The sequence below is a fragment of the Periplaneta americana genome, chromosome 9, assembly GCF_040183065.1.
Source record: "Periplaneta americana isolate PAMFEO1 chromosome 9, P.americana_PAMFEO1_priV1, whole genome shotgun sequence".
Lineage (NCBI taxonomy): Eukaryota > Metazoa > Arthropoda > Insecta > Blattodea > Blattidae > Periplaneta > Periplaneta americana.
Window position 1 is genome coordinate 161,531,577 of NC_091125.1, and position 20,735 is coordinate 161,552,311.

Here is a 20,735-nt window from a genome sequence, read left to right on the forward strand (position 1 = left end):
CGGGCCTGGATTCAAACCCTGGTTTGGACAAGTTACCGGGTTGAGGTTTTTTCCGTGGTTTTCCATAACCCATTAAGAACAAATGCTGGGTAATTTTCGGCGCTGGACCGTGGACTCATTTCGCCATCTTTATCTCATTCAGACGCTGGATAACCATAGCAGTTAATAAAACGTAAATAAGAAAATAAAAAAATGTAACATATGAGCTACTCCATCTCAAATCGACCGAAATATAGAGAAAATTGACCTTACAATTTCTAAATACAATGAAACTTTTTTTGTACTTAGAGAACTGTGATACAATGCTTTGTGCAAAGTTTGAGACATCAGAACTTCATAGTGTTTAAATTAAAAATATTTAAATTTATCGTATTTTAATAAAATTAGCAACTTTAAACTGTTGTAGCTCCGAAACCCTTTCACCCAATGATCAAAATCATGGTTTATTTTGATGCTGAGAAATTAAAGTTTATATTGACATATAAACAGATTTTCTTACTTTTTTATGGAAATTGAGAAATTTAGATTTTTCCTCATTAAAACGCCTTTGGCTAGGAAAAAATATTTTAAAAATATATGGTTAGATTCCGCATTGAAAGTACAAATAAACACATATTTTTTACCGAGGTATGTTGATAAATTATTCAAAATATCAAATAAAGAAAATAAATAGTACGCGCGTGAACTAACCAGCTGACTGTGAGACGGGAGACAAGCAAGACTAGGAGACAAACACGTGATGTGTCGTCTAGCAGTCATGGCTGTGCTAGCTTTATCACAGGTTTTCATAAACACAGGAGTAAAATGACGCCCAACGCTCGCTTATCTTCAGCTCTCGGCCAGTGCGTGCGGTACTGCGCCGTTCAAGTCTAGGCGTGTGAAAATAATCTATTTAATACCCTCGAAACTTATTGCCGTACCACTAAGCAAACAATGCCGAATCCCTCTTAATAATTCAAGGTTTTTTCTCAATTTTTTTTACATGTTTACAAATGGCCAAAAAGCCTAAAAGCAAGTAAAATCAGATTATCTGTCTCTCTGTGTACAATAAAAATAAGGATTACTTCTTAACATAACCTACCAAATGTCAGCTTCAAAATATGCTCTCGTTCAATGTTCTGGAGTAAATGGTTCCCGAGTTCTGAGCGCTGAAAGAGGCTTGTTTTTATAAAATACGCTAAATTTGTCGCTCAATAGTACGAAAGCCGTTTGACTTTCGATAGTATATTTTTGAAAATGCACTCTCCTCAGCACCTTGTATAAATAGGGAAAAAATTAGAGTATAAAAAAAATGTGAAGTTTTTTACTGATCGATTTCATATGGAATAGCCCATATGGACTAAAGCTAAAAAAAGGACATAATGTGCAATATAAAAGTCTAAATATGTGTTATTACATCTAAAATCTCGAAATATGCATTGTGTATTTATTTCTTCCCACCAAGGCCAAAACATGCGCGGAAAAAGTACAGTTATTTGAAATCGATAGAGGCAATAATAAAACGAATATTTGCAAAGTTTGAGAAGTGTAACCAGATTATATATATATATATATATATATATATATATATATATATATATATATATATATATATATATATAAAGACTTGCATTTGCACGGACATCCGGATTCTAATTATTAAAATTGTTGTTAAACAACGCATTATTAACTTAATTTCGCAATGAATGCGTCATTTTTCACTCGAAAAGAATGCTGGTATGTGATGGTATCTGTCCCTGACGAACGCCGTGTGAACATGCAACCCGCCGCACCACTCGGAATATTAAGTGCACTTATCAACGTTATTACAGTAAACTCCCGGTTATTCGTGCGCAGATTATTTGGTTTGCCGGTTATTTATCCGTGCTCCGCCGTCCCTCATGCTCTGTGAACTTGCAATGCTGCGAACGGTAGCCCTAATGACGCAATAAAGCACCGCCTGCATGCGGTTCGTGACGGCTCTTATTACGGAGTGCAGTCGAGAGCCATAAGTATCCGTTATTATCGGTAGGTCGGAAAAATTAGAAACAGTTGACAGCTTCACGTATGTAAAGTGGAGATTTCTGTATTTAGTTTCCTTCAGTCTTTTAAGCGCTGGTTCTAGGTATCTTGCCAAGGCTTAAAAACGGAATAAAACTGCTCTGACAATGAAACAAGCATTAGAAGTATTGTATTGAGAAACTCGATGTCAGCGATATAAAAAAAAAAATTCTGTGCTTTTACAGGGATATACCGACACATTAGAGACGGGAAAAGTTGTTATTTTCTCGTAACAGTTCCAACTGTTCCAGTTCCATGAAAATACTAGGTTCCAAATAACAATTCCAAAATAACAGTACCACCATATATTATATAGCCTACGCCGAAGTTCGCTCCCAGCACCGGATCGAATCCCTCCTCCAGTGTTTTTCTCTTTGTGGCCTGACTCCATGTTGTTACCATAGGATCATTCTGTAGGATCAGAAATTAATTTTTACATTATATATATATATATATATATATATATATATATATATATATATATATATATATATATATATATTTAATGTGGAAACTGTACCAAAATAAAACACACCAGGAATGAACGAAACTCCTCCAGAGTCAAGTCCCTAAATTCAGTTCTGTCATTCTGTGAAGCGTGTGACACAATTTATTTTTGTTAAAAGTAGTCAATGTAGTTTATGCAAACATTTGGGTAAAAAAGGCAATAGTATAAGTCGAGGGCCATGAGAAAGTCCAGAAGTCATACTGACAGTATTGACACCACGAAACCAGTTACGTTATACACGTATTAATGCAAGACGCCAGTTCAGGATTAAAAGTTGGTATTGATTTTGTCCCTGAAAATTGTTAAAAGTAGCCAGATCTAGTGACGAAGTCGGTAAATTGTTAACACTGCAGTAACGGTTGTCATAATGTGGTTCCATACACGGCCGACTTGATGCTAGCTTCGCTTCAGCTTTGAAAGCGAAGGTATCATCAAGTCGGCCGTGTTCCATAACATCGAGTATATTGTAACATGTAAAGGTGCGTACACACTTAGCGAACGAACAACGAACGAATGATGAAGCAAAACTTCGTTGTTCGTTCGCTGTTTGAAGCGACGTACAAATCATCAGCAAATTGTCAGAAAACATTCACATTCGCTGATTATCCGCTATAAAGGCAGACGAAAATATAATTATAGCAAGTGCAGGCCTGTTTCATAAACACAGTAATAATATTAAGTAATAGTATTACAGTCATGAAAACAATTTTATTAACCGACTAAATTCTGTTTCATAAACGTTTTGCACGAGTCATAAAATACGTACAGTAGCCAGATGATTTGAGGTTAAGGCTGACAAACATAACCAAGCTGGTCTGCACTCTACAGCTATTTATATTATTCTCTCTGTTAACAGTTGTTGAATGAAATAAGTTTTGAAGTACTATCTTTAATAGCAACAACAGAGTAAATCGTAATATGTGTGAAGGTTTGGGAGACAATTTATTTCAGATAAGATTGTAAATCACTGCAACTCGAAGTTATTGTTTCTGTTATTTGATTCAATTGATTTACGAGTAAAAGAAACAATACGATAAATCTAAAATATTGTGAACAGATATTTATCATTCCTAATTGTTCACGTCTCTGCTGTTGTAACGTTTGCAATTAAAAAAACAGTGTATCAGTGACAGAAGCGTGTGTGTGCGCGCGAGTGTATAAAACTTGCACCTCGTTATCTAAAGAAGTACCATATGAAAATGTTAAGCAGTGAAAACTTTTGATGACAATATTGTAGCAGTCTTAAGGACAGTGTTAACGACAGGGTTAGTGGACCCTGCAAAGCGTCTTATGTAAGATATTTCAAGTTCCGTTATAATTCGGAATACTGCGCAAGTACTTATATAAAAAGGCTTAAAAATTATTGGTGCAAGCGTAAATAAATACACATAAAAATTACTCTTTTACCAAAAATAAATAAGTAATGCAATAACTACATAAGTACTTACGCGGTGAAGTCGTTCCTAGAAAATATAGTGTTTGAGTTTGAAGGTGTGGATGTTGTAGAAGATTAATGTTATGACGAAATTAATAAAAATACTGAAATTGTCTTAATGGGTTTTTATTGCTGATTATGTTGTAAGTAGTATTTTCAAGAAGTTATCTGACTATACAAAATGCAAATACATATGTTCTAATTAGAGATTGTGATGTGGAATTGTGGATACTATACCTATAAATCTCGTAAGTTAATTTTAGTTTATGCCCTCAATAGGGGTGGTTTAAAGTAGTCCACATATTTTGTAATAGATCTACTTGTTGATATATGTCTGCAAAAGATTTTGGCTCACCAAGATCTTCACAATGTTAATTAGTGAAGAGTATATAGATTCAGGTTGTCACAAGTATACATTGAAAAAACATTTCAATAGGTACAGAAAATATTAATATTACTGTATTTTGTGATGTAGATGTCCCATAGGCATATATTTCTGAACAATTATTATAATTTAAAAAATGACGAGAAAGGAGGGAAAAACGTTAAGTTCAATCATTCAAATAACATAAAATAATGTAAAATATACAGTAATTACTTCCTAACAGTTCTATACTGTAATTGAATTTAATTTAGGTTCCGCCCTTTCCAATTGTTCCTCTTTTACAATTAGATAAGATAGTTTTCAATTTCAGCCTGGTCCACCTACATTGGCGCCTATGAAAGTTTGTAAGTATTTGTAAGTATGGAGAGGGACTTTGTTAGTCATTCATTTTGTCTCTTATGCTTTTTAAAATGGGGAAAAGACGTGAAAATAACTTGAAGAAACAGAGTTTTTTGCGAAAAGTTCTCGAATTGAAAGGTCAACTATTTCATTATATTCGTAACTTTCTTGCATATGGTTGTAGGATATTCGTTGTCTAAACTTTCTTGGACGTCGGACAAACACACCCTCTTCATCACTATTTGAGTCAGAATTATCCATTTCAAATGGTTTCATGGTTTTATCTTCAAAATCTAACCCTACATTGGCATTTACTTTTTACAAATTATTAAACTATTACTTAAAATACAGTCATGGAACTAACGTTAATATTATTAATAAATTTAATTATCTTTGCTGCTTTATGAAACACTTTAGTAATATTATTTATTTTAGTAATAATATGAGCGTTTACAGTAATAAATAATATGATTAAATATTACTTTTATGAAACAGAACAGTAATAATATTACTTAATGTTATTACCTTTTTAGTAATGGTATTAAATTATTACTTTTATGAAATAGGCCCCAGGGGAAAGTTTCAGTACACGGATACCTCACTGACAATAATTATCTTAAAATATTAAAAAGAGAGATTTGTCTGTGTTTGTCGTATGCGCATCATGCTTACGAAAAGACACTTTTCAGTGCCAATAATTTATTTTGTGTGCACAAGGTTGGAACTTTGTTTTTCCTGGGCGTGAATTTGTCCAAAAGAACGATATATGTTTATACGCGAACCAAGTTGACTCGTACACTTCATCACTCCCCATTCCAGAACTTTTTATGGAATTCTGTCTTTCACTCCAGAATGATGTCAGTAGGGATTCAATTTTCAATTTTATTTTTGACTTCTGCTCCCTACAATAAACAAAAAACATATATCCACTGAAAATAAATAAACAAAAATAATTTTCAAATTTTGCACGTGTTTGACTCGCCTATCTTGCAGCTAAACATCTTTCCAATAGGTTCCCAAACATTATGTTTTCTTATTTTATTGTGGTAAGTAGGATACTTGGGATTCCATGAAGTTTCCTGCTCCCTATATGCATTAATAAGATTTATAACAGCGTCTTCCGTCCACTCCAGTTTCGATATCCTGTTAGTGAAATTGAACTAAGCGCTGCGTTCTGCTACGAACTACAAGCTAGTGGCAAATCCCGTCCACAACGAATACCAACTTCCTTTGATGTACCGACAAGAGACGGATCACTTCCGAAGGCAAACCAAACGATCGGTTTGCCTTTGCTGCGACGTACACACGTACCGATTTCAATCAACGAATGCAATCGTTTGTCGTTCGTTCGTTGTTCGTTCGCTAAGTGTGTACGCACCTTAACAGCAAGTATTTTGTATAACAGGTACAGTACTACTAGTATGCAATGTAACAGTGATGGTTTGGAACAGGCCGTTACGTTATTTTATAGTCATGACTCATATATGTAGTTCCATAACATCGAGTATTTTTTGTAACAGCAAGTTATTTTTTGTAACAGCAAGTATTTTTTGTAACAGGAGTATTTAGTGTAACAGTGGAAGAGTCACGTACTACTAGTACGTAATGTAACAGTGGTATTTAGGAACATGTACGGACGCTGAATGGTCACATACTTGTGATGCAGTACGATGTCATAATGAGTCGAGATGTGAATTCCTGGAAATGAAATCTTTTCTAATGCTAAATTGAATTCGTAGATCAGGTTTGTTCGAAGCAGGAAATGTAATGTAATTTTAAATTATTTGTAAATTGGTCACGAAATCGAAATGGATCCCAGTGGTAAATAAAACCTAACCTATTCTTCCTCTTCTGCTCAGCTGAAGGTCACAGTAGTGTTCAATTTCTCCAAAAATGCGTAAATAAAAGCTATAATAATTTTGGCCGTGCTAAAATTCATATTAATAATGTATCGTCATGAAGAATAATAATCTCATTGTAATGAAATATGAAAATTTACCGTTGTACTTCTTTTTAAACAAAAGAACTTCAATAATAGTCATGTTTCAACAGATTTTAGTTTAATTTCAAGAATTGGCAATGAAACTAAAACTGTAAAATATTTGGAAATAAAACATAACCTATATATTTTCATCTCCCTTGATAAAATTCACAATGTAGTTCCTATAATACAGGCATTATGTTATTTGATAGAATCCTATACTTAATTAACATCAGTTCCAAGATAGTGTGTACATTTTTTAAAGGCTATCTTCGTATCTTTACTATTTATCTTTTACTTTAGTTTCCAACATTTATTTCAATACGACGAAAGGTTTCCTAATTCTGCTTTCAAACAGTGGCGCCAACTTATATGGGCTCGTGGAATCCGAGCCCACCCAATAATTTATCGTGTTGTGAAATTTATTTAACTTAAGGCTCGTCAAATGTTTGAGCCCACCTACTGTTTTTCAAAAGCTGGCGTCACTGCTTTCAATAGTACCAAACATGTTCCGTTCTGTGGGACAGGCGTTGTCATAATGTAGTTCCAAAGTGAAACGAGTATTTGTAACCGCAAGTATTTTGTACTAGGTCAGAGCAACACTGTTATTTTGGAACATAGTGTTCCAAGGTGCTGTTACTTTTTGGAACAGTTCCAAACAAGCAACGGTTCCAAAATAACTGTTACGTTACTTTTCCCCACCTCTACGATACATAGAATACGTCACCCAGTTTCTGAAATGAAACTACAGTCGTATTGGTTTAAATGTTTTAATTTTGTTTCGGTTTACAATTGGAGAGTATGGGTCTGTGATACCCTTGCCGTGGCTGAGTGGTCAGATCTTCAGCCTTTCACGCAGACGATCTGCTGGAATTTTTCATTGACTATTCACAATGAAAATTAAACATAACGTAAGCGTTAACTTAAGAATATAAACGTTACGGTAAAATAAGAAGTCATATCCATCATTCACGATGGGAACATAAACATAACCGCAAACATACTTGGTAACCATGGAAACATAACAACGACGCCATTTCCTCATATTCTGTCGTATACTTCAGCGCTCCACGATTGTGCTCTGTTTGCAAATCACGTAAGCATAAGCATGAACGTTTGGAGTTTGCAAACTTTCATGTTAACGTCTTACGGTAATGTTTATGTCAATGCTTATGTGAATCATTGTGAATGATCCCATTTGGTAGCCTGGGCGCAAACTTCTGTGTTTATGTTACGGTTATGTTTAATTTTCATTGTGAATGGGCCTTTACACTTTTCCTACGTCATACTACTTTTGACCAATAAAACGGTGCGGAACGACGCGTTTCAACCAATCATGCCTGTTTAGCCTACAATTTTTATCACCTCCCTAGCATATATTTGTTTGCCAACATTGTACTTTCAATAATTTTACCTATTAAAATGATTCATGTTTATTTCATCACCCTTAATTAAATATTTCTGTTATTTATCTTTTTTATACAGTATTATTTAGGTTATGTTACAGCTTCTGCTGTGTGAGATTATGGATAGTCAGGTATCGGAGATTGTTTAATATAGTCTGATCCCTTTAGGTATGGATAATATTAATTTATTATTATAAAGGTATTATGATCGTAGAAAAAAATTCTTGCCGGTTATATTATGATTAAAAGATTGGAGTTTCCATATATGACAATCAAGAATGCATAATCTGAAAGGACAACTGAAAATCGTAGATGATTAAAATGGCTACGACAAATTAACAGCGGGCAGAATGTATTGTTTGGTATGCTAAATTTGAGAGTATTAAAAGAGTTCAAAGGGAATTTCGACGTGAGTATGGTGTACGCAATGTACCTAAATACGATTCCATAATGTTGTGGTATCGAACATTTCTAGAAACAGGTTCTATGTTAAAAAGAAACATGCATGAGGTCACAGGCGAAACCCAGTACGAGAAGCAGCTATCTCTTGGCTTGGTCCCCAAACTCCCCAGATCTAACCCCTCCTGACTTCTTCGTGTAGGATTTTGTTAAAGACATTGTCTATTCACAGAAACCCAGGAACATTATGATCTGAGAGTAAAAATTACTCAAGCTTTTGAACGAATGACCCCTCTTATGTTACAACGGACATGGGCTGAATTGCATCACCGTTGAGTTGTGCAGGGTGCGCAATGGGGGTCATGTTGAGCTCTGAGGAATCTCCATCTTTCAGTGTCGTGTGCACAAAGTTTCAACAAATAAAGTTCAGTAGTAAATGTTTTACGGTGTTTTTATTTTATCCATACCCAAACGGATCACCCTGTATATTGGTAATTGAAGTGGAATGCAGCTGTTTTAATAGATTAGAAATGAAACTGAAGCAACAAAGCCTTCTTGACCAGTAATCGCCTATAGAGTTCAATGAAGATTGTATAGTTGACACATCTGATAACAAGAGAACAGCTGATCATAACACACTACTGCCACCTAGCGGAATATTTATGATAATGAGATGGTACAATAATACATTTTCAAGACAATTTAGTATTTTAGTAAGTCAATTAATATTTTATTGTATTAGAGTACTTTATTTCTTCTAATCTTTGTATACTTCTTTCTAATAGTCAATTAAATCCCCTTCGAGTTTTGATTTTCTCTAGATAAATCAAAACCTCTAGTGAGATTATTATAGAAAAATTCATAATGACACTTGTGCCGGGCAAGGTCGCAATTAGGGGTTTTCTTAGGATTCTCCCGCTTCCCCATATTAGGCTCCCCAACTGAAATTCCTGTGTGGAAGTAATTTTTATGAATAAATTTGTAATACTTCATTGTACGATTCATTTTGCCCTTAAGAAATATAAAAAACGGATTTTGGTTGTAGTCTAACAATAACATGGATAATATTTATTTCTTGTTTCTATAGGTACCAGCCTGCATTCATTTGTTGACAAAACAAAAGAAAGATACTCAATGTCAACAACAGATATAGCCTACATAGTTTATGATTTGAGGATTAAACTATAGTCCCGTCGCTCTTATTTCCGGCAGCCAATCACATTGTAGGTCGGCTACATCTAAACGTGTGTGTGTTGTGATTCGCTCCTGATGACGTTATGCATTTCCTAAGGATCGATAAATACTTACTATAATCGCCCCCCCCATTTTGGCTCTTTCGTTGGCGTTTGTAGAAAGCACACGAGGACGTTATTTGCCGCTCAATTATTTGGTCAATTATAATGCGTTTGATTTATTATCATAGGAGCTACGACATGATAATATTTAACGGTGTGGCAAATAGATTCCTCGTCTGATAGCTCGGCAACGAAAGAACAAAAATGGCGAATGATACTACCACAATCTACTATATATAGTCACGAAGCTTGAGTTTTGAGGGTGCTATAAACAATAGACTGTGACGGTACTATTTTGCATTGCCTGTAATGAGGCGATATTAGCGATCCTAGTGGTGAGCAACTATCTAATGTTTGCATATTTACTACGTATTGAGCTTCGCGACTGTATATACTAGACTGTGATACTACCTACCTAGACTTTATAGAGCCTTCGCTTCCTAAGGTGTAAGAAAAGAGGAGGAGTCACGCCGAGAATAACAGCGTAGCGACTATAGCTACGTGATGATGAATGACCTCATGAATTATAGAAACAAGTGCCGAAAGCTCCCATTCAAAATTGAACACGAGTTATATATTGTTGGTCATGGCGATATGGTAATCTTTATTTTTGTCTGAGTACCTACATGATCTTTTCTTCTGATTACGTATTTGTAGCGGAATTGAGGACGTAGCTGCAATAACGGCCCATACTCCAAAAATGCTGTTTTGAGATAAATAGAGTTGAAATTTTTTAAAACAGTGCAGGGCCTATAACATAGGCCTATATTAAAATAAAGAGGTCTTTCAGCATTACTGTTCAAAATTTCTCAACTAAACTTTGTGGGTATAACAAAGAAACTACGGAGAATCGATTTATGCATTCTCCGGAAAAAGGACCTATGGGGCTATGGGCCCCTATTGCAGCTACGTCCTCAATAATTACATTATAATTCAAATTTCAAATTCAAATTTCAAATTTATTTACAATTTACATTTCAAATGAATACATATTAATAGATTCCCGAAATGAGCATATGCTCGTGCTCGGGTACAGTCCAGTAATCTACATAAATTTTACAGGGTTCAAATAATAATGCTGATGATAGAAATAATAGTAACAACAACAACAACAACAACAATAATAATAGTAATAATAATAATAATAATAATAATAATAATAACAATAATAGAATAATCGTGACGGAGATGATACAAAGATATTAATACAAAATAATTCATTAATAATAATAATAATAATAATAATATTATTATTATTATTATTATTATTATTAGTGATAAAACAAAAATATTTACAGTAATAAAATAAATACTAAGACGGATAAAATAAAATATAAAATCACTAGCGAGAGTTAACACAACTTAATTAAGCATATAATAACCGGAAAAAATGACGAACTCGAAAATCAACAGAAAAGTTCGTTGTATCGCAGACGACAGCAACCGCCGTATTGACATTGTGTTGTGCATTAATGGTAGTAGGGGGGAGCCGAAAGTCTACGTAACTGCCGTTCTCTCCGAATCTTCTCGTACAATCATGGGAGAAGGTAGTAATGCAATATGTTCCACGATCATTGAATGCTAATTTCCTGTAAAATACATTGAATGAAAGTAGCGCATGTCTCGTAAAAAACGACTGGATTTTGTTATTCGTTTTATTTTAAATGACATTATTGCAACGCATTAAAACATTTTGTTTCTTCTCATTTTCAGGAGTTCACAGACAGCACATCGAGTCACAGTCTCTCTGGGGCAGGAGGATATGTGAACTCTGCAGCTTCTACAACTGAATTCACGATATTCCCTCCAGCACAAGCGACTGCCGTAGCCGCCACTGCTTCCTCCAACAGACTGTCGGTTCCAGGAGACAGATCCTCAGTCGTTCGGTTTGAACCACTGCCAGACATCCGCCCACAGGTCCACAGCAGACGTCCTGCTGCATTCAACAATGCAGTCAGCCATGGGCTGTCGTCACAGGATTGGTTCCGTGAGTAATAGCTTCCACCTGCTAATTAGAGATGAGCTTAAACGATATTTTCAAGTATCTGTGACAACTGTGACTGTGACAATTAAATATCTGTGAGTTTTATCGTGATTTTGTCACACCGATATTTTATATCGATACGTAGCATGAATTACACCGATATTTTGTCATACCGATAAAAATTGCCAGGAAATAATATTGAAGAGCAGTGAAATATGAATGCGATTTCTCTATACACACCACTCATCAGTGATTTATATGGGAAAATCCTACAAAGAAATTATGTACATGTACCATTAACAAATAAATACTTAGCTAACTGAGCAGTAACATGTCAAAAGTTAACCTCATGTACCAAGAGTTTATATTATAGATAATGAACCAGTTGATCATTTTTAAATGTAGTTGGGTATGGAGAAATTGAGTTTACATGATTATTCTAATCGTTTTAAAAATTGATCCTTTTTATTGTATATAATATAATGGATAAATTATTTTAAGTCGTGCATTAACATTATGATATTGAGTCATAGAATAAAAATTAAAGAAACATAAGTATTCGGAAAAACATTGGCAAATAATTACAAAACAAAACAGTTGTTCAGACAGGATTTTACACAAGATTAAGTACTGGTAACCAATGGTGTTATTATTTAAATCGTGTAATAACTACATCATTTATAATAAGATGAAGAAACTACCGCCCGATTGCTGTTGTTGTATCATGCGCACGCGCAAACCTACGACGTAGAGGAGAAAATATCAGTCACAGAATACTGAATACGGAGCAAATTTCGATAGCGATATTTTGTCACAGATATTTCGCGTCATCAGTCACAGGTTTATCTGTGACAAAAAAATACCTGTGACAAAATAGCGGTTTGTGAAATATCGGCCATCTCTATTGCTAATACTGAGAAACTAATTGAAACTCAGTCTCTGTTAAATATATGCCTAAGGAATGTTAACTAACAAACTGTTAGTGATATAATATACTGTTAAAAGTAACGAGTTTCATCAATCTTCATTATAGTGGATTGGAAGATTCCAGGAGGCCTTGACAGTACTACGGCTTTCTGAACGTTATATACATTTCGCTTTGCTTTATTGTTTTGTTTGTCTCCCAGACAATTCTACCACAAATCCTTCAGATTTCAAGTTACATTCTATTATCGTTACAAAAACAAAATAACTATGGTCCGTCGTAGCAATCTGTAGAGTAGAAAGACGAAACAAGACCTCTGCGCAAGTGGTATGTGGGAGGGCTAGGGCCAATGATCGCTCTGGGGGGAAAATCCTAACTTTTTCCACATTCTTTCGTAATAAATTGGCATTTTTATTTTTATGTACAGTATCTTAATATTAACAATGTTGTAGGTATTTAAAAATGTTCGTGACATTGTAGTAACTCTACACATTTTGGTTGACTCTCACAAATAAGAAAGGAAGTGAATTACTAAAAATCCTGATTTCAACGACAGCAATGAAAAGTAATTCCTACTTCTATAGCTATCTTGTAAACGGTGTAATTGTAAAAATGAACTGCTTCATTGCATTATGCACTTACTAATCAGAGAACTCTATTATTGGCATTTATGTAACTTTTACAGAAGATCCACATGTCAACTTCCCAAGACAGCAGCTTAAGTATCTTCGGGAGCTGGGTCGTGGGTGGTTTGGAAGGGTAAGTATCCACCTCATATGCATTACAAATTTAGTTACTTTTTGAGATCTCCGTTATTTTCTTATTACACAAAGCATAGATAAAGACTGTGTAAAAATCCATTTCGAGTTTTCACGGAAATTATTTACTCTTCCTAAAGAATGTTTGTATGACTTCAAAATATATGGAATGCCATGTTGTTATATCGTCCTCATCATCATCTCCATTGTTTAAGAAAATGTTCATGTCTCGAAGTTCATCTGTTCTATGAGGTGAATGACTCGTATAAAGATTCTTTTGTTTTGAGCCAAATGTAGTTTACGCAGCGAATAGGGATTATAAAGAATGGACACTTCGCGTCGGTACCTTTGATGTAGCCGGACTGATTTCAATGACCTTCAAGCCAGCTAGAGCGTGAGATTCTGCTTTCTCCCTAGAGTTGGCGCTGACATCACACCAGCTAGCAGTCGACACAGCGGAAATATAACACATATAATTAATACATCTAGGTACATTATGTATTCAAATAAAATAAATTGGATCCATAAAATAATAAATCCGTTATTAACTGTACAGTAATGTATAGACTCTAGAGTTCCTTTATAATGAGAGTTGAGACGTTGACCCCAACAACAATTAAAATATGTAATGATTTGATAGCACTAAAAATGGAAAAACAAAACTCTTATGAGATGTAAAACCATATACCTATATTATATTATATACAAATATTAAACGAATTTGATACATAATTTTATAATGTATTATATTATTTTATAATATAATTTATTATATCTGAAATATAAAAAAAAATATATTATTACAACTAGTTCGTCGCTGAGAAATAAGGAAAAGCTGTTAACTTGAATTTATTTGAAGCAAAGCGTTATTGGATTATACAATAAGGTAGGCGCTGTTTGAATCCTGTGTCTCAACTCTATTCTCAATTATTATCTTAGCCTATGCTCGATTACACTAACCTCTAGCGCTTGAAAGTAGAACTAAACGCTGGCGCACAGAGAAACAAAACACAGGAAAATTCGCTGTGTCCATTCATTATAATCCCTATTCGCTGGTTTACCTTTTATAATACAGAGTGGCCCTCTCAAACTTTTCTGATTTTTATTGTCTATGAAAAGAAGGCCAGAGGCGCTGGGAAATTGTAATTGTTTTTATTAGGAAATTCAACTCGAATATTTAAGTCATTGATGTGGAAGGCACTGGTGATTGTTGCCTGTCTATGCGAAAAATACGTAACATAAGAATTGCACTTATGCCCCTAATATACTTCAGGGCTTTATAAGTTTGGATTATTATATTTATTATTATTATTATTATTATTATTATTATTATTATTATTATTATTATTATTATTATTAGTCTATGTCTATGCGAATGACGTAAATATGTTAGGAGAAAATCCACAAACGATTAGGGAAAACATGGAAATGTTAACTGAAGCAAGTAAAGCAATAGGTTTGGAAGTAAATCCCGAAAAGACAAAGTATATGATTATGTCTCGTGACGAGAATATTGTACGAAATGGAAATATAAAAATTGGAAATTTGTCCTTCGAAGAGGTGGAAAAATTAAAATATCTTGGAGCAACAGTAACAAATATGAATGACACTCGGGAGGAAATTAAAAGCAGAATAAATATGGGAAATGCGTGTTATTATTCGGTTGAGAAGCTTTTGTCATCTAGTCTGCTGTCAAAAAATCTGAAAGTTAGAATTTATAAAACAGTTATATTACCGGTTGTTCTGTATGGTTGTGAAACTTGGACTCTTACTTTGAGAGAGGAATAGAGATTAAGGATGTTTGAGAATAAGGTGCTTAGGAAAATATTTGGGGCTAAGAGGGATGAAGTTACAGGGGAATGGAGAAAGTTACACAACACAGAACTTCACGCATTGCATTCTTCACCTGACATAATTAAGAACATTAAATCTAGACGTTTGAGATGAGCAGGACATGTAGCACGTATGGGCGAATCCAGAAATGCATATAGAGTGTTAGTTAGGAGGCCGGAGGGAAAAAGACCTTTGGGGAGGCCGAGACGTAGATGGGAGGATAATATTAAAATGGATTTGAGGGAGATGGGATATGATGATAGAGAATGGATTAATCTTGCACAGAATAGGGACCGATGGCGGGCTTATGTGAGGGCGGCAATGAACCTTCGGGTTCCTTAAAAGTCATTTGTAAGTTATTATTATTATTATTATTATTATTATTATTATTATTATTATTATTATATTATTATGATTATATCTTTGTGTATATATTTTTCCTGATTCATTTTATATAAGGTCATAAAATTCGACCAACAAATTTTGGCATGTGTTTTCAGTGTGGGGAGAAGGAGTTAAGTCGAAAATATAGAAAGAAGCGGTGGCCTAGATCTGTTTTCGGGATGTCAAGGTGTTAAAAAAAAAAACAATTGCGACGTCACCTCCTGACATCATGGCGTGCGACTTCACATTCACAGTACCCTCCCTCGTCTATTGATTACAAGATCCAACCGACAAACTCCTAATGTGTGTTCGTCCTACTGGAAAGAATAGTCTAAAATAGCGATGGAAACTCTGTCCGGCTGAAACTGTGAAGTATGCGGGTTCACTTGCTTGCATTGCAGTGTGTCACGTTATTGGGGCAGCGTGCCAGCTCTGTACTAGCAAACAAACTCCATCCGTGTCGAATTTGTCGTGGTTTTTGAATGCATATTATGTAACTGCATATTCAATTGTGAAAGTATCAGCTAATGATATAAACTCTACGATTTGCCTCTCAATAAGTAATGACGAGTATTTTGAATTACGGTTGCCAACCTTCTCGTATTTTTTCTTCTCTGTAAAGAATTTTCTCCCTTATTTTTGGGTAATATAAAAATATTTATTTCAAACATTTAATTTTGCCGTGAATGAAGATGATTTATACAGAGCAGAAGGTGTTCAATGACAATCCTTTTAAGAAACGAATCCTGACCATATTATAAATATATTGTACCTATTGTATTGTCTTGTATTGTATTTATTTACATTCCATGGTATTCGTACATCGCTTCACAGCTAGAATATGGAACATGTCAAACGAAAAAAAAAAAAATCTTAATAATACTACAAAGTCTTAATTGTAGTCATAGTCTAGTTTAAATATATAGGCCTACAGAAGAGTTTTACAATATAGTCTACTATAGTCCCGTGGCTCTAATTTCCGGCAGCCAATCACGTTGCAGGTCGGCTACATTTAAACGTGTGCGTCTTGTGATTCGCTGATGAAGATGTAAAGCATTTCCTAAGGCTGGATAAATACTTAATATATAATCGCCCGCCATTTTGGCTCTTTCGTTGGCATTCGCAGAAAGCACACGAGGACGTTATTTGTCGCTCAATTATTTGCTGAATTACAGTGCGTTTTATTTATTATAATAGCAGCTACGACATGATAATGTTTAACGGTGTGGCAAATAGATCCCTCGTCTGATAGCTCGGCAACGAAAGAACAAAAATGGCGAACGATACTACCTACCTAGACTTTATAGAGCCTTGACTTCCTAAGACGTAAGCAAAGAGGAGGAGTCACGCCGGGAATAACAGCGTCGCGAGTATAGTACAACACAAAGGTTAGTATCAATACTTAATACAAGACAGAAATATTGATACAACGTTGTTGAATGTCATAAATTCACCTACGGAATATAAGGCGTGAGAAATTGGGTACTTCTTTAATTTGGCCCTAAATAATCTTATGTTTTGAGTTTCATTTTTTACATCCATAGGGAGGCTATTAAAAATTTTTACTGCCATATAACGCACTCCTTTTTGATAGCACGATAGACTTGCCGATGGAGTATGAAAGTCATTTTTTGACGCGTATTTTTGCTATGAACTGTTGAATTAGTTACAAAGTTTTCGCGACTACATACGAGGAAGATTATTAATGAAAAGATATACTGACAAGCCTTGGGCATTATTTGTAGTTTTTTTTTTTAATAGTCCTATACGGTTCCCTAGATTGGTACCTACTATTATTCTAATTTCTCTCTTTTTTTTTTTTGTAGTAGGAATATACTGTTACTAGCTATCTATGGAATTTCTCCAGAATATTATTCCAAAACTCATTACCGAGTGGAAGTATGCAAAGTATATTGTTTTTAAAGTATTGATATTTACTACCTCTTGCATAGATCTAATAGCAAAACATGCTGAATTTACTTTGGGGATAATTTCTTTAATATGATATTTCCGATTTAACTTATTATCGATTTGTAAGCCAAGAAATTTGTTGTTGTTTCTGTTAGGGATCTGTTGTTAATTATTGGGTTAATGGAAAAGTCCTCTACCATTTTGTGCCTTTGCTCTTAGATTTCCCAGAAATAATTATTTTGCATAACACTGAAAGTCCGCTGTCTGGTGATGAGGCCATACTTTAAGACATTCCTCTCCACATACTCTGCCATCATACCTAACCAGTTACTTGTATCGAAACAGATCGTGTAAATAATATCAAAGTAAATGTACCATTACCTTCTAAACTGTGTGTGGGTTTAACGTTTATATGGGGCATTACGACAAAGTGAGGAAAACTAATAGAAGCATTTGAAATGCGAATATGGAGAAGAATGGCGCGTGCGAAATGGACAGACAGAATAAGAAATGAAGCTGTGCTAGAAATATTGGCTGGGTCACTGGCTAAGAAGAAGCTGCCTATTGAAGGATGCACTGGAAGGAATGGTGAATGGGAGAAAGGTTCGGGACAGAAGATGATATCAGATGATAGACGACATTAAGATAAATGAATCATATGAATATATACACAGACTGAGATGAAGTCGGAAAACAGAGAAGATAGGAAAATGCTGGGTTTGCAGTGAAAGCTCTAAATCAAGGGTAGCCTACTCTTCGCTGCACACGAGCAGTATGCGAGAGCAGATCGTCGCAATGCTTGCAATGCCAACGTTGCTTTTCTTTTTCTCCCCGGAATGCACACAGAGCTTCGTAAGAGCAGCTGAATTGGTCATTGTTGCTCTAAATACTATTTGCAGCAAGTACTAATCACATCGACTGTAAATTACTTAACTTGTATTAATGATTTATTTTGTGTTCTTAATAGAATATTTAAAATGTATTTATTATTATTATTATTATTATTATTATTATTATTATTATTATTATTATTATTATATGATATGATATGATATAATATGATATGATACGATACGATATGATATGATACGATACGATACAATACGATATATGATATGATATGATAGATTATATGATACGATACAATGCGATATATGATATGATATGATACGATAAGATATGATATGATACGATACGATACGATACGATGCAATACGTATATGATATGATATGATATGGATATGATATGATATGATATATGATATGATATGATACGATACAATACGATATATGATATGATATGATATACGATATGATTTCACTCATATGCCAAAAAAATGCATTTTGATTCTCTCTCTGTCTTGCAGGTTGTGGAAGGAGAGGCCCAGAGCATTGTTCCCGAGCAGAAAACAAGCAAAGTGGTGGTCAAGATCCTACACGAGGACGCGACGACGACGGACCAGATGTATTTCCTGCACGAAGCGAAGCCATACCGCGAACTGAACCACCCCAACGTCCTCAAACTGCTGGGCCGCTGCCTCGAAACTGATCCCTTTCTTGTTTTACTTGAGGCATGCCCTAGTGTAAGTAAAAGTATCTTCTGTCCTACGTGATAAAGCATTCAAAGGGAGAAGCAGTGGCGGCTTATTGAGGTAAAATGGATTCGTTGTAGATGAAGTATTAGGCAAAACACTGTTTCGAAGGTTCTATCTATTTTCGTCTTCAGGTAAAATGTGAAAGAAAAATCATGAAAAGAAGAGGATCAGATCGAACTTTTTCATTGTTTGTCAAAATATTACAAACAACAACATATCGAAATTTGGGGGGAGATCATCGTGCTGACCACACGATACTTCCATTCTGGTTGGATGATCGTTTACCTCTGTTGAGGCATGTGGACGTGAGGCCAGCAGCCGGCTGGTCGACCTTGACCCATCATGGGCTGTTCGCACCATGGACAACGTTCCGAAAATTACGTAACCACCAGCGTAGCTCGGTCAGTTGAGATGCTTGCCTGCCGATCCTGAGTTGCGCTCGGGCGCGGGTTCGATTCTCGCTTGAGCTGATTACCTGGTTGGGTTTTTTCCGAGGTTTTCTCCAACCGTAAGGCAAATGTCAGGTAATCTATGGTGAATCCTCGGCCTCATCACGCCAAATATCATATCGCTATCACCAATTCCATCGACGCTAAATAGCCTCGTACTTGATACAGCGTCGTTAAATAACCAAGTAAAACAAAATTACGTTAATTTTTTTGGTCCAGTGGAAGGGCCCTTAACTTGCCATTATTCACTTCAACTCTAGATGTCACTAGTGTCAAAGAGTGTAGACCATAATGTACCAGTAAATAAAGTTGTGTTTCTGTATGAATACATTCTCATTTTCCCTGATATTTCTCATTTCAAGGGTTAAATTACCGTCCAAAAGGAATTTTTAAAAATCAATGAAAATGTTCGGAAACTGAACCTGTGAATTTTCTTTAATGCTTGGCTTTTAAACAATGGAAGCTAAGATTTTTGACATACCTAGCATTTTCCTCCTCCCCCACGAGTTAGGAGGTCAACACTTTTTTAAGATTTGAAGTGTAGAGCCCATTTCATTTCTGTTTCCTTATTCTTACCACTTTTCTAATTGGTTCGCACATGACTCACATGAGGTTCTGTTTGTCTTGTTACCTCAATTTGCCTACGTAAGTGGTTTACATGAGCTTTCAGGCGATGATCGCGAGTACTTTGCCATCCTCGCCAAACATTTTGCCATTTCTTTATAATTCAAATATAGTGATCTGAAGTGAGAAATCGCCTGTTGTGGAGTCTGAGAAAGGACTAGCTATAGTGAAGTACAAGTTTCGTCCTTTCAGTTGCGTAGCATTTCATTCGTACTTGCTAAAAATTCCTGACATTTTAAAGAAAATTGGATCAACAGAGAAATATTCATGGACACCTTAAATGAAATTACTCTCCATTTTGAATCTTGCGTACACTACTTTTAACACTTGAATATAATTAATTGATTAACTAGCAGACTTACTCGTGTTAATTATGTAAGTTTGTGCGAACACAAACATGCTGCATTCAGGACAATGGTACACAGATTACTCAACATACCCATGAGCCAACAACACTACAATGAAGAAGTGAACACAGTGAAAT

The 20,735-nt window shown here is 35.0% G+C and overlaps 1 protein-coding gene across 3 annotated transcripts in view; it reads left to right on the forward strand.

The window, feature by feature from the left end:
* Window positions 1-20,735, forward strand: part of LOC138706674 (uncharacterized) — a 399,695-nt gene that overhangs the window by 303,525 nt on the left and 75,435 nt on the right. For all 3 annotated transcript variants that reach the window (XR_011334044.1, XM_069836232.1, XM_069836234.1), the window contains exons 3-5: window positions 11,502-11,775; window positions 13,383-13,456; window positions 18,951-19,166. Coding sequence is in view for 2 of the 3 variants with exons in the window: in XM_069836232.1 (XP_069692333.1) it covers window positions 11,502-11,775; window positions 13,383-13,456; window positions 18,951-19,166 (564 nt within the window). In the remaining variant the exon portion in view is untranslated. The remainder of the gene's footprint in view (window positions 1-11,501; window positions 11,776-13,382; window positions 13,457-18,950; window positions 19,167-20,735) is intronic.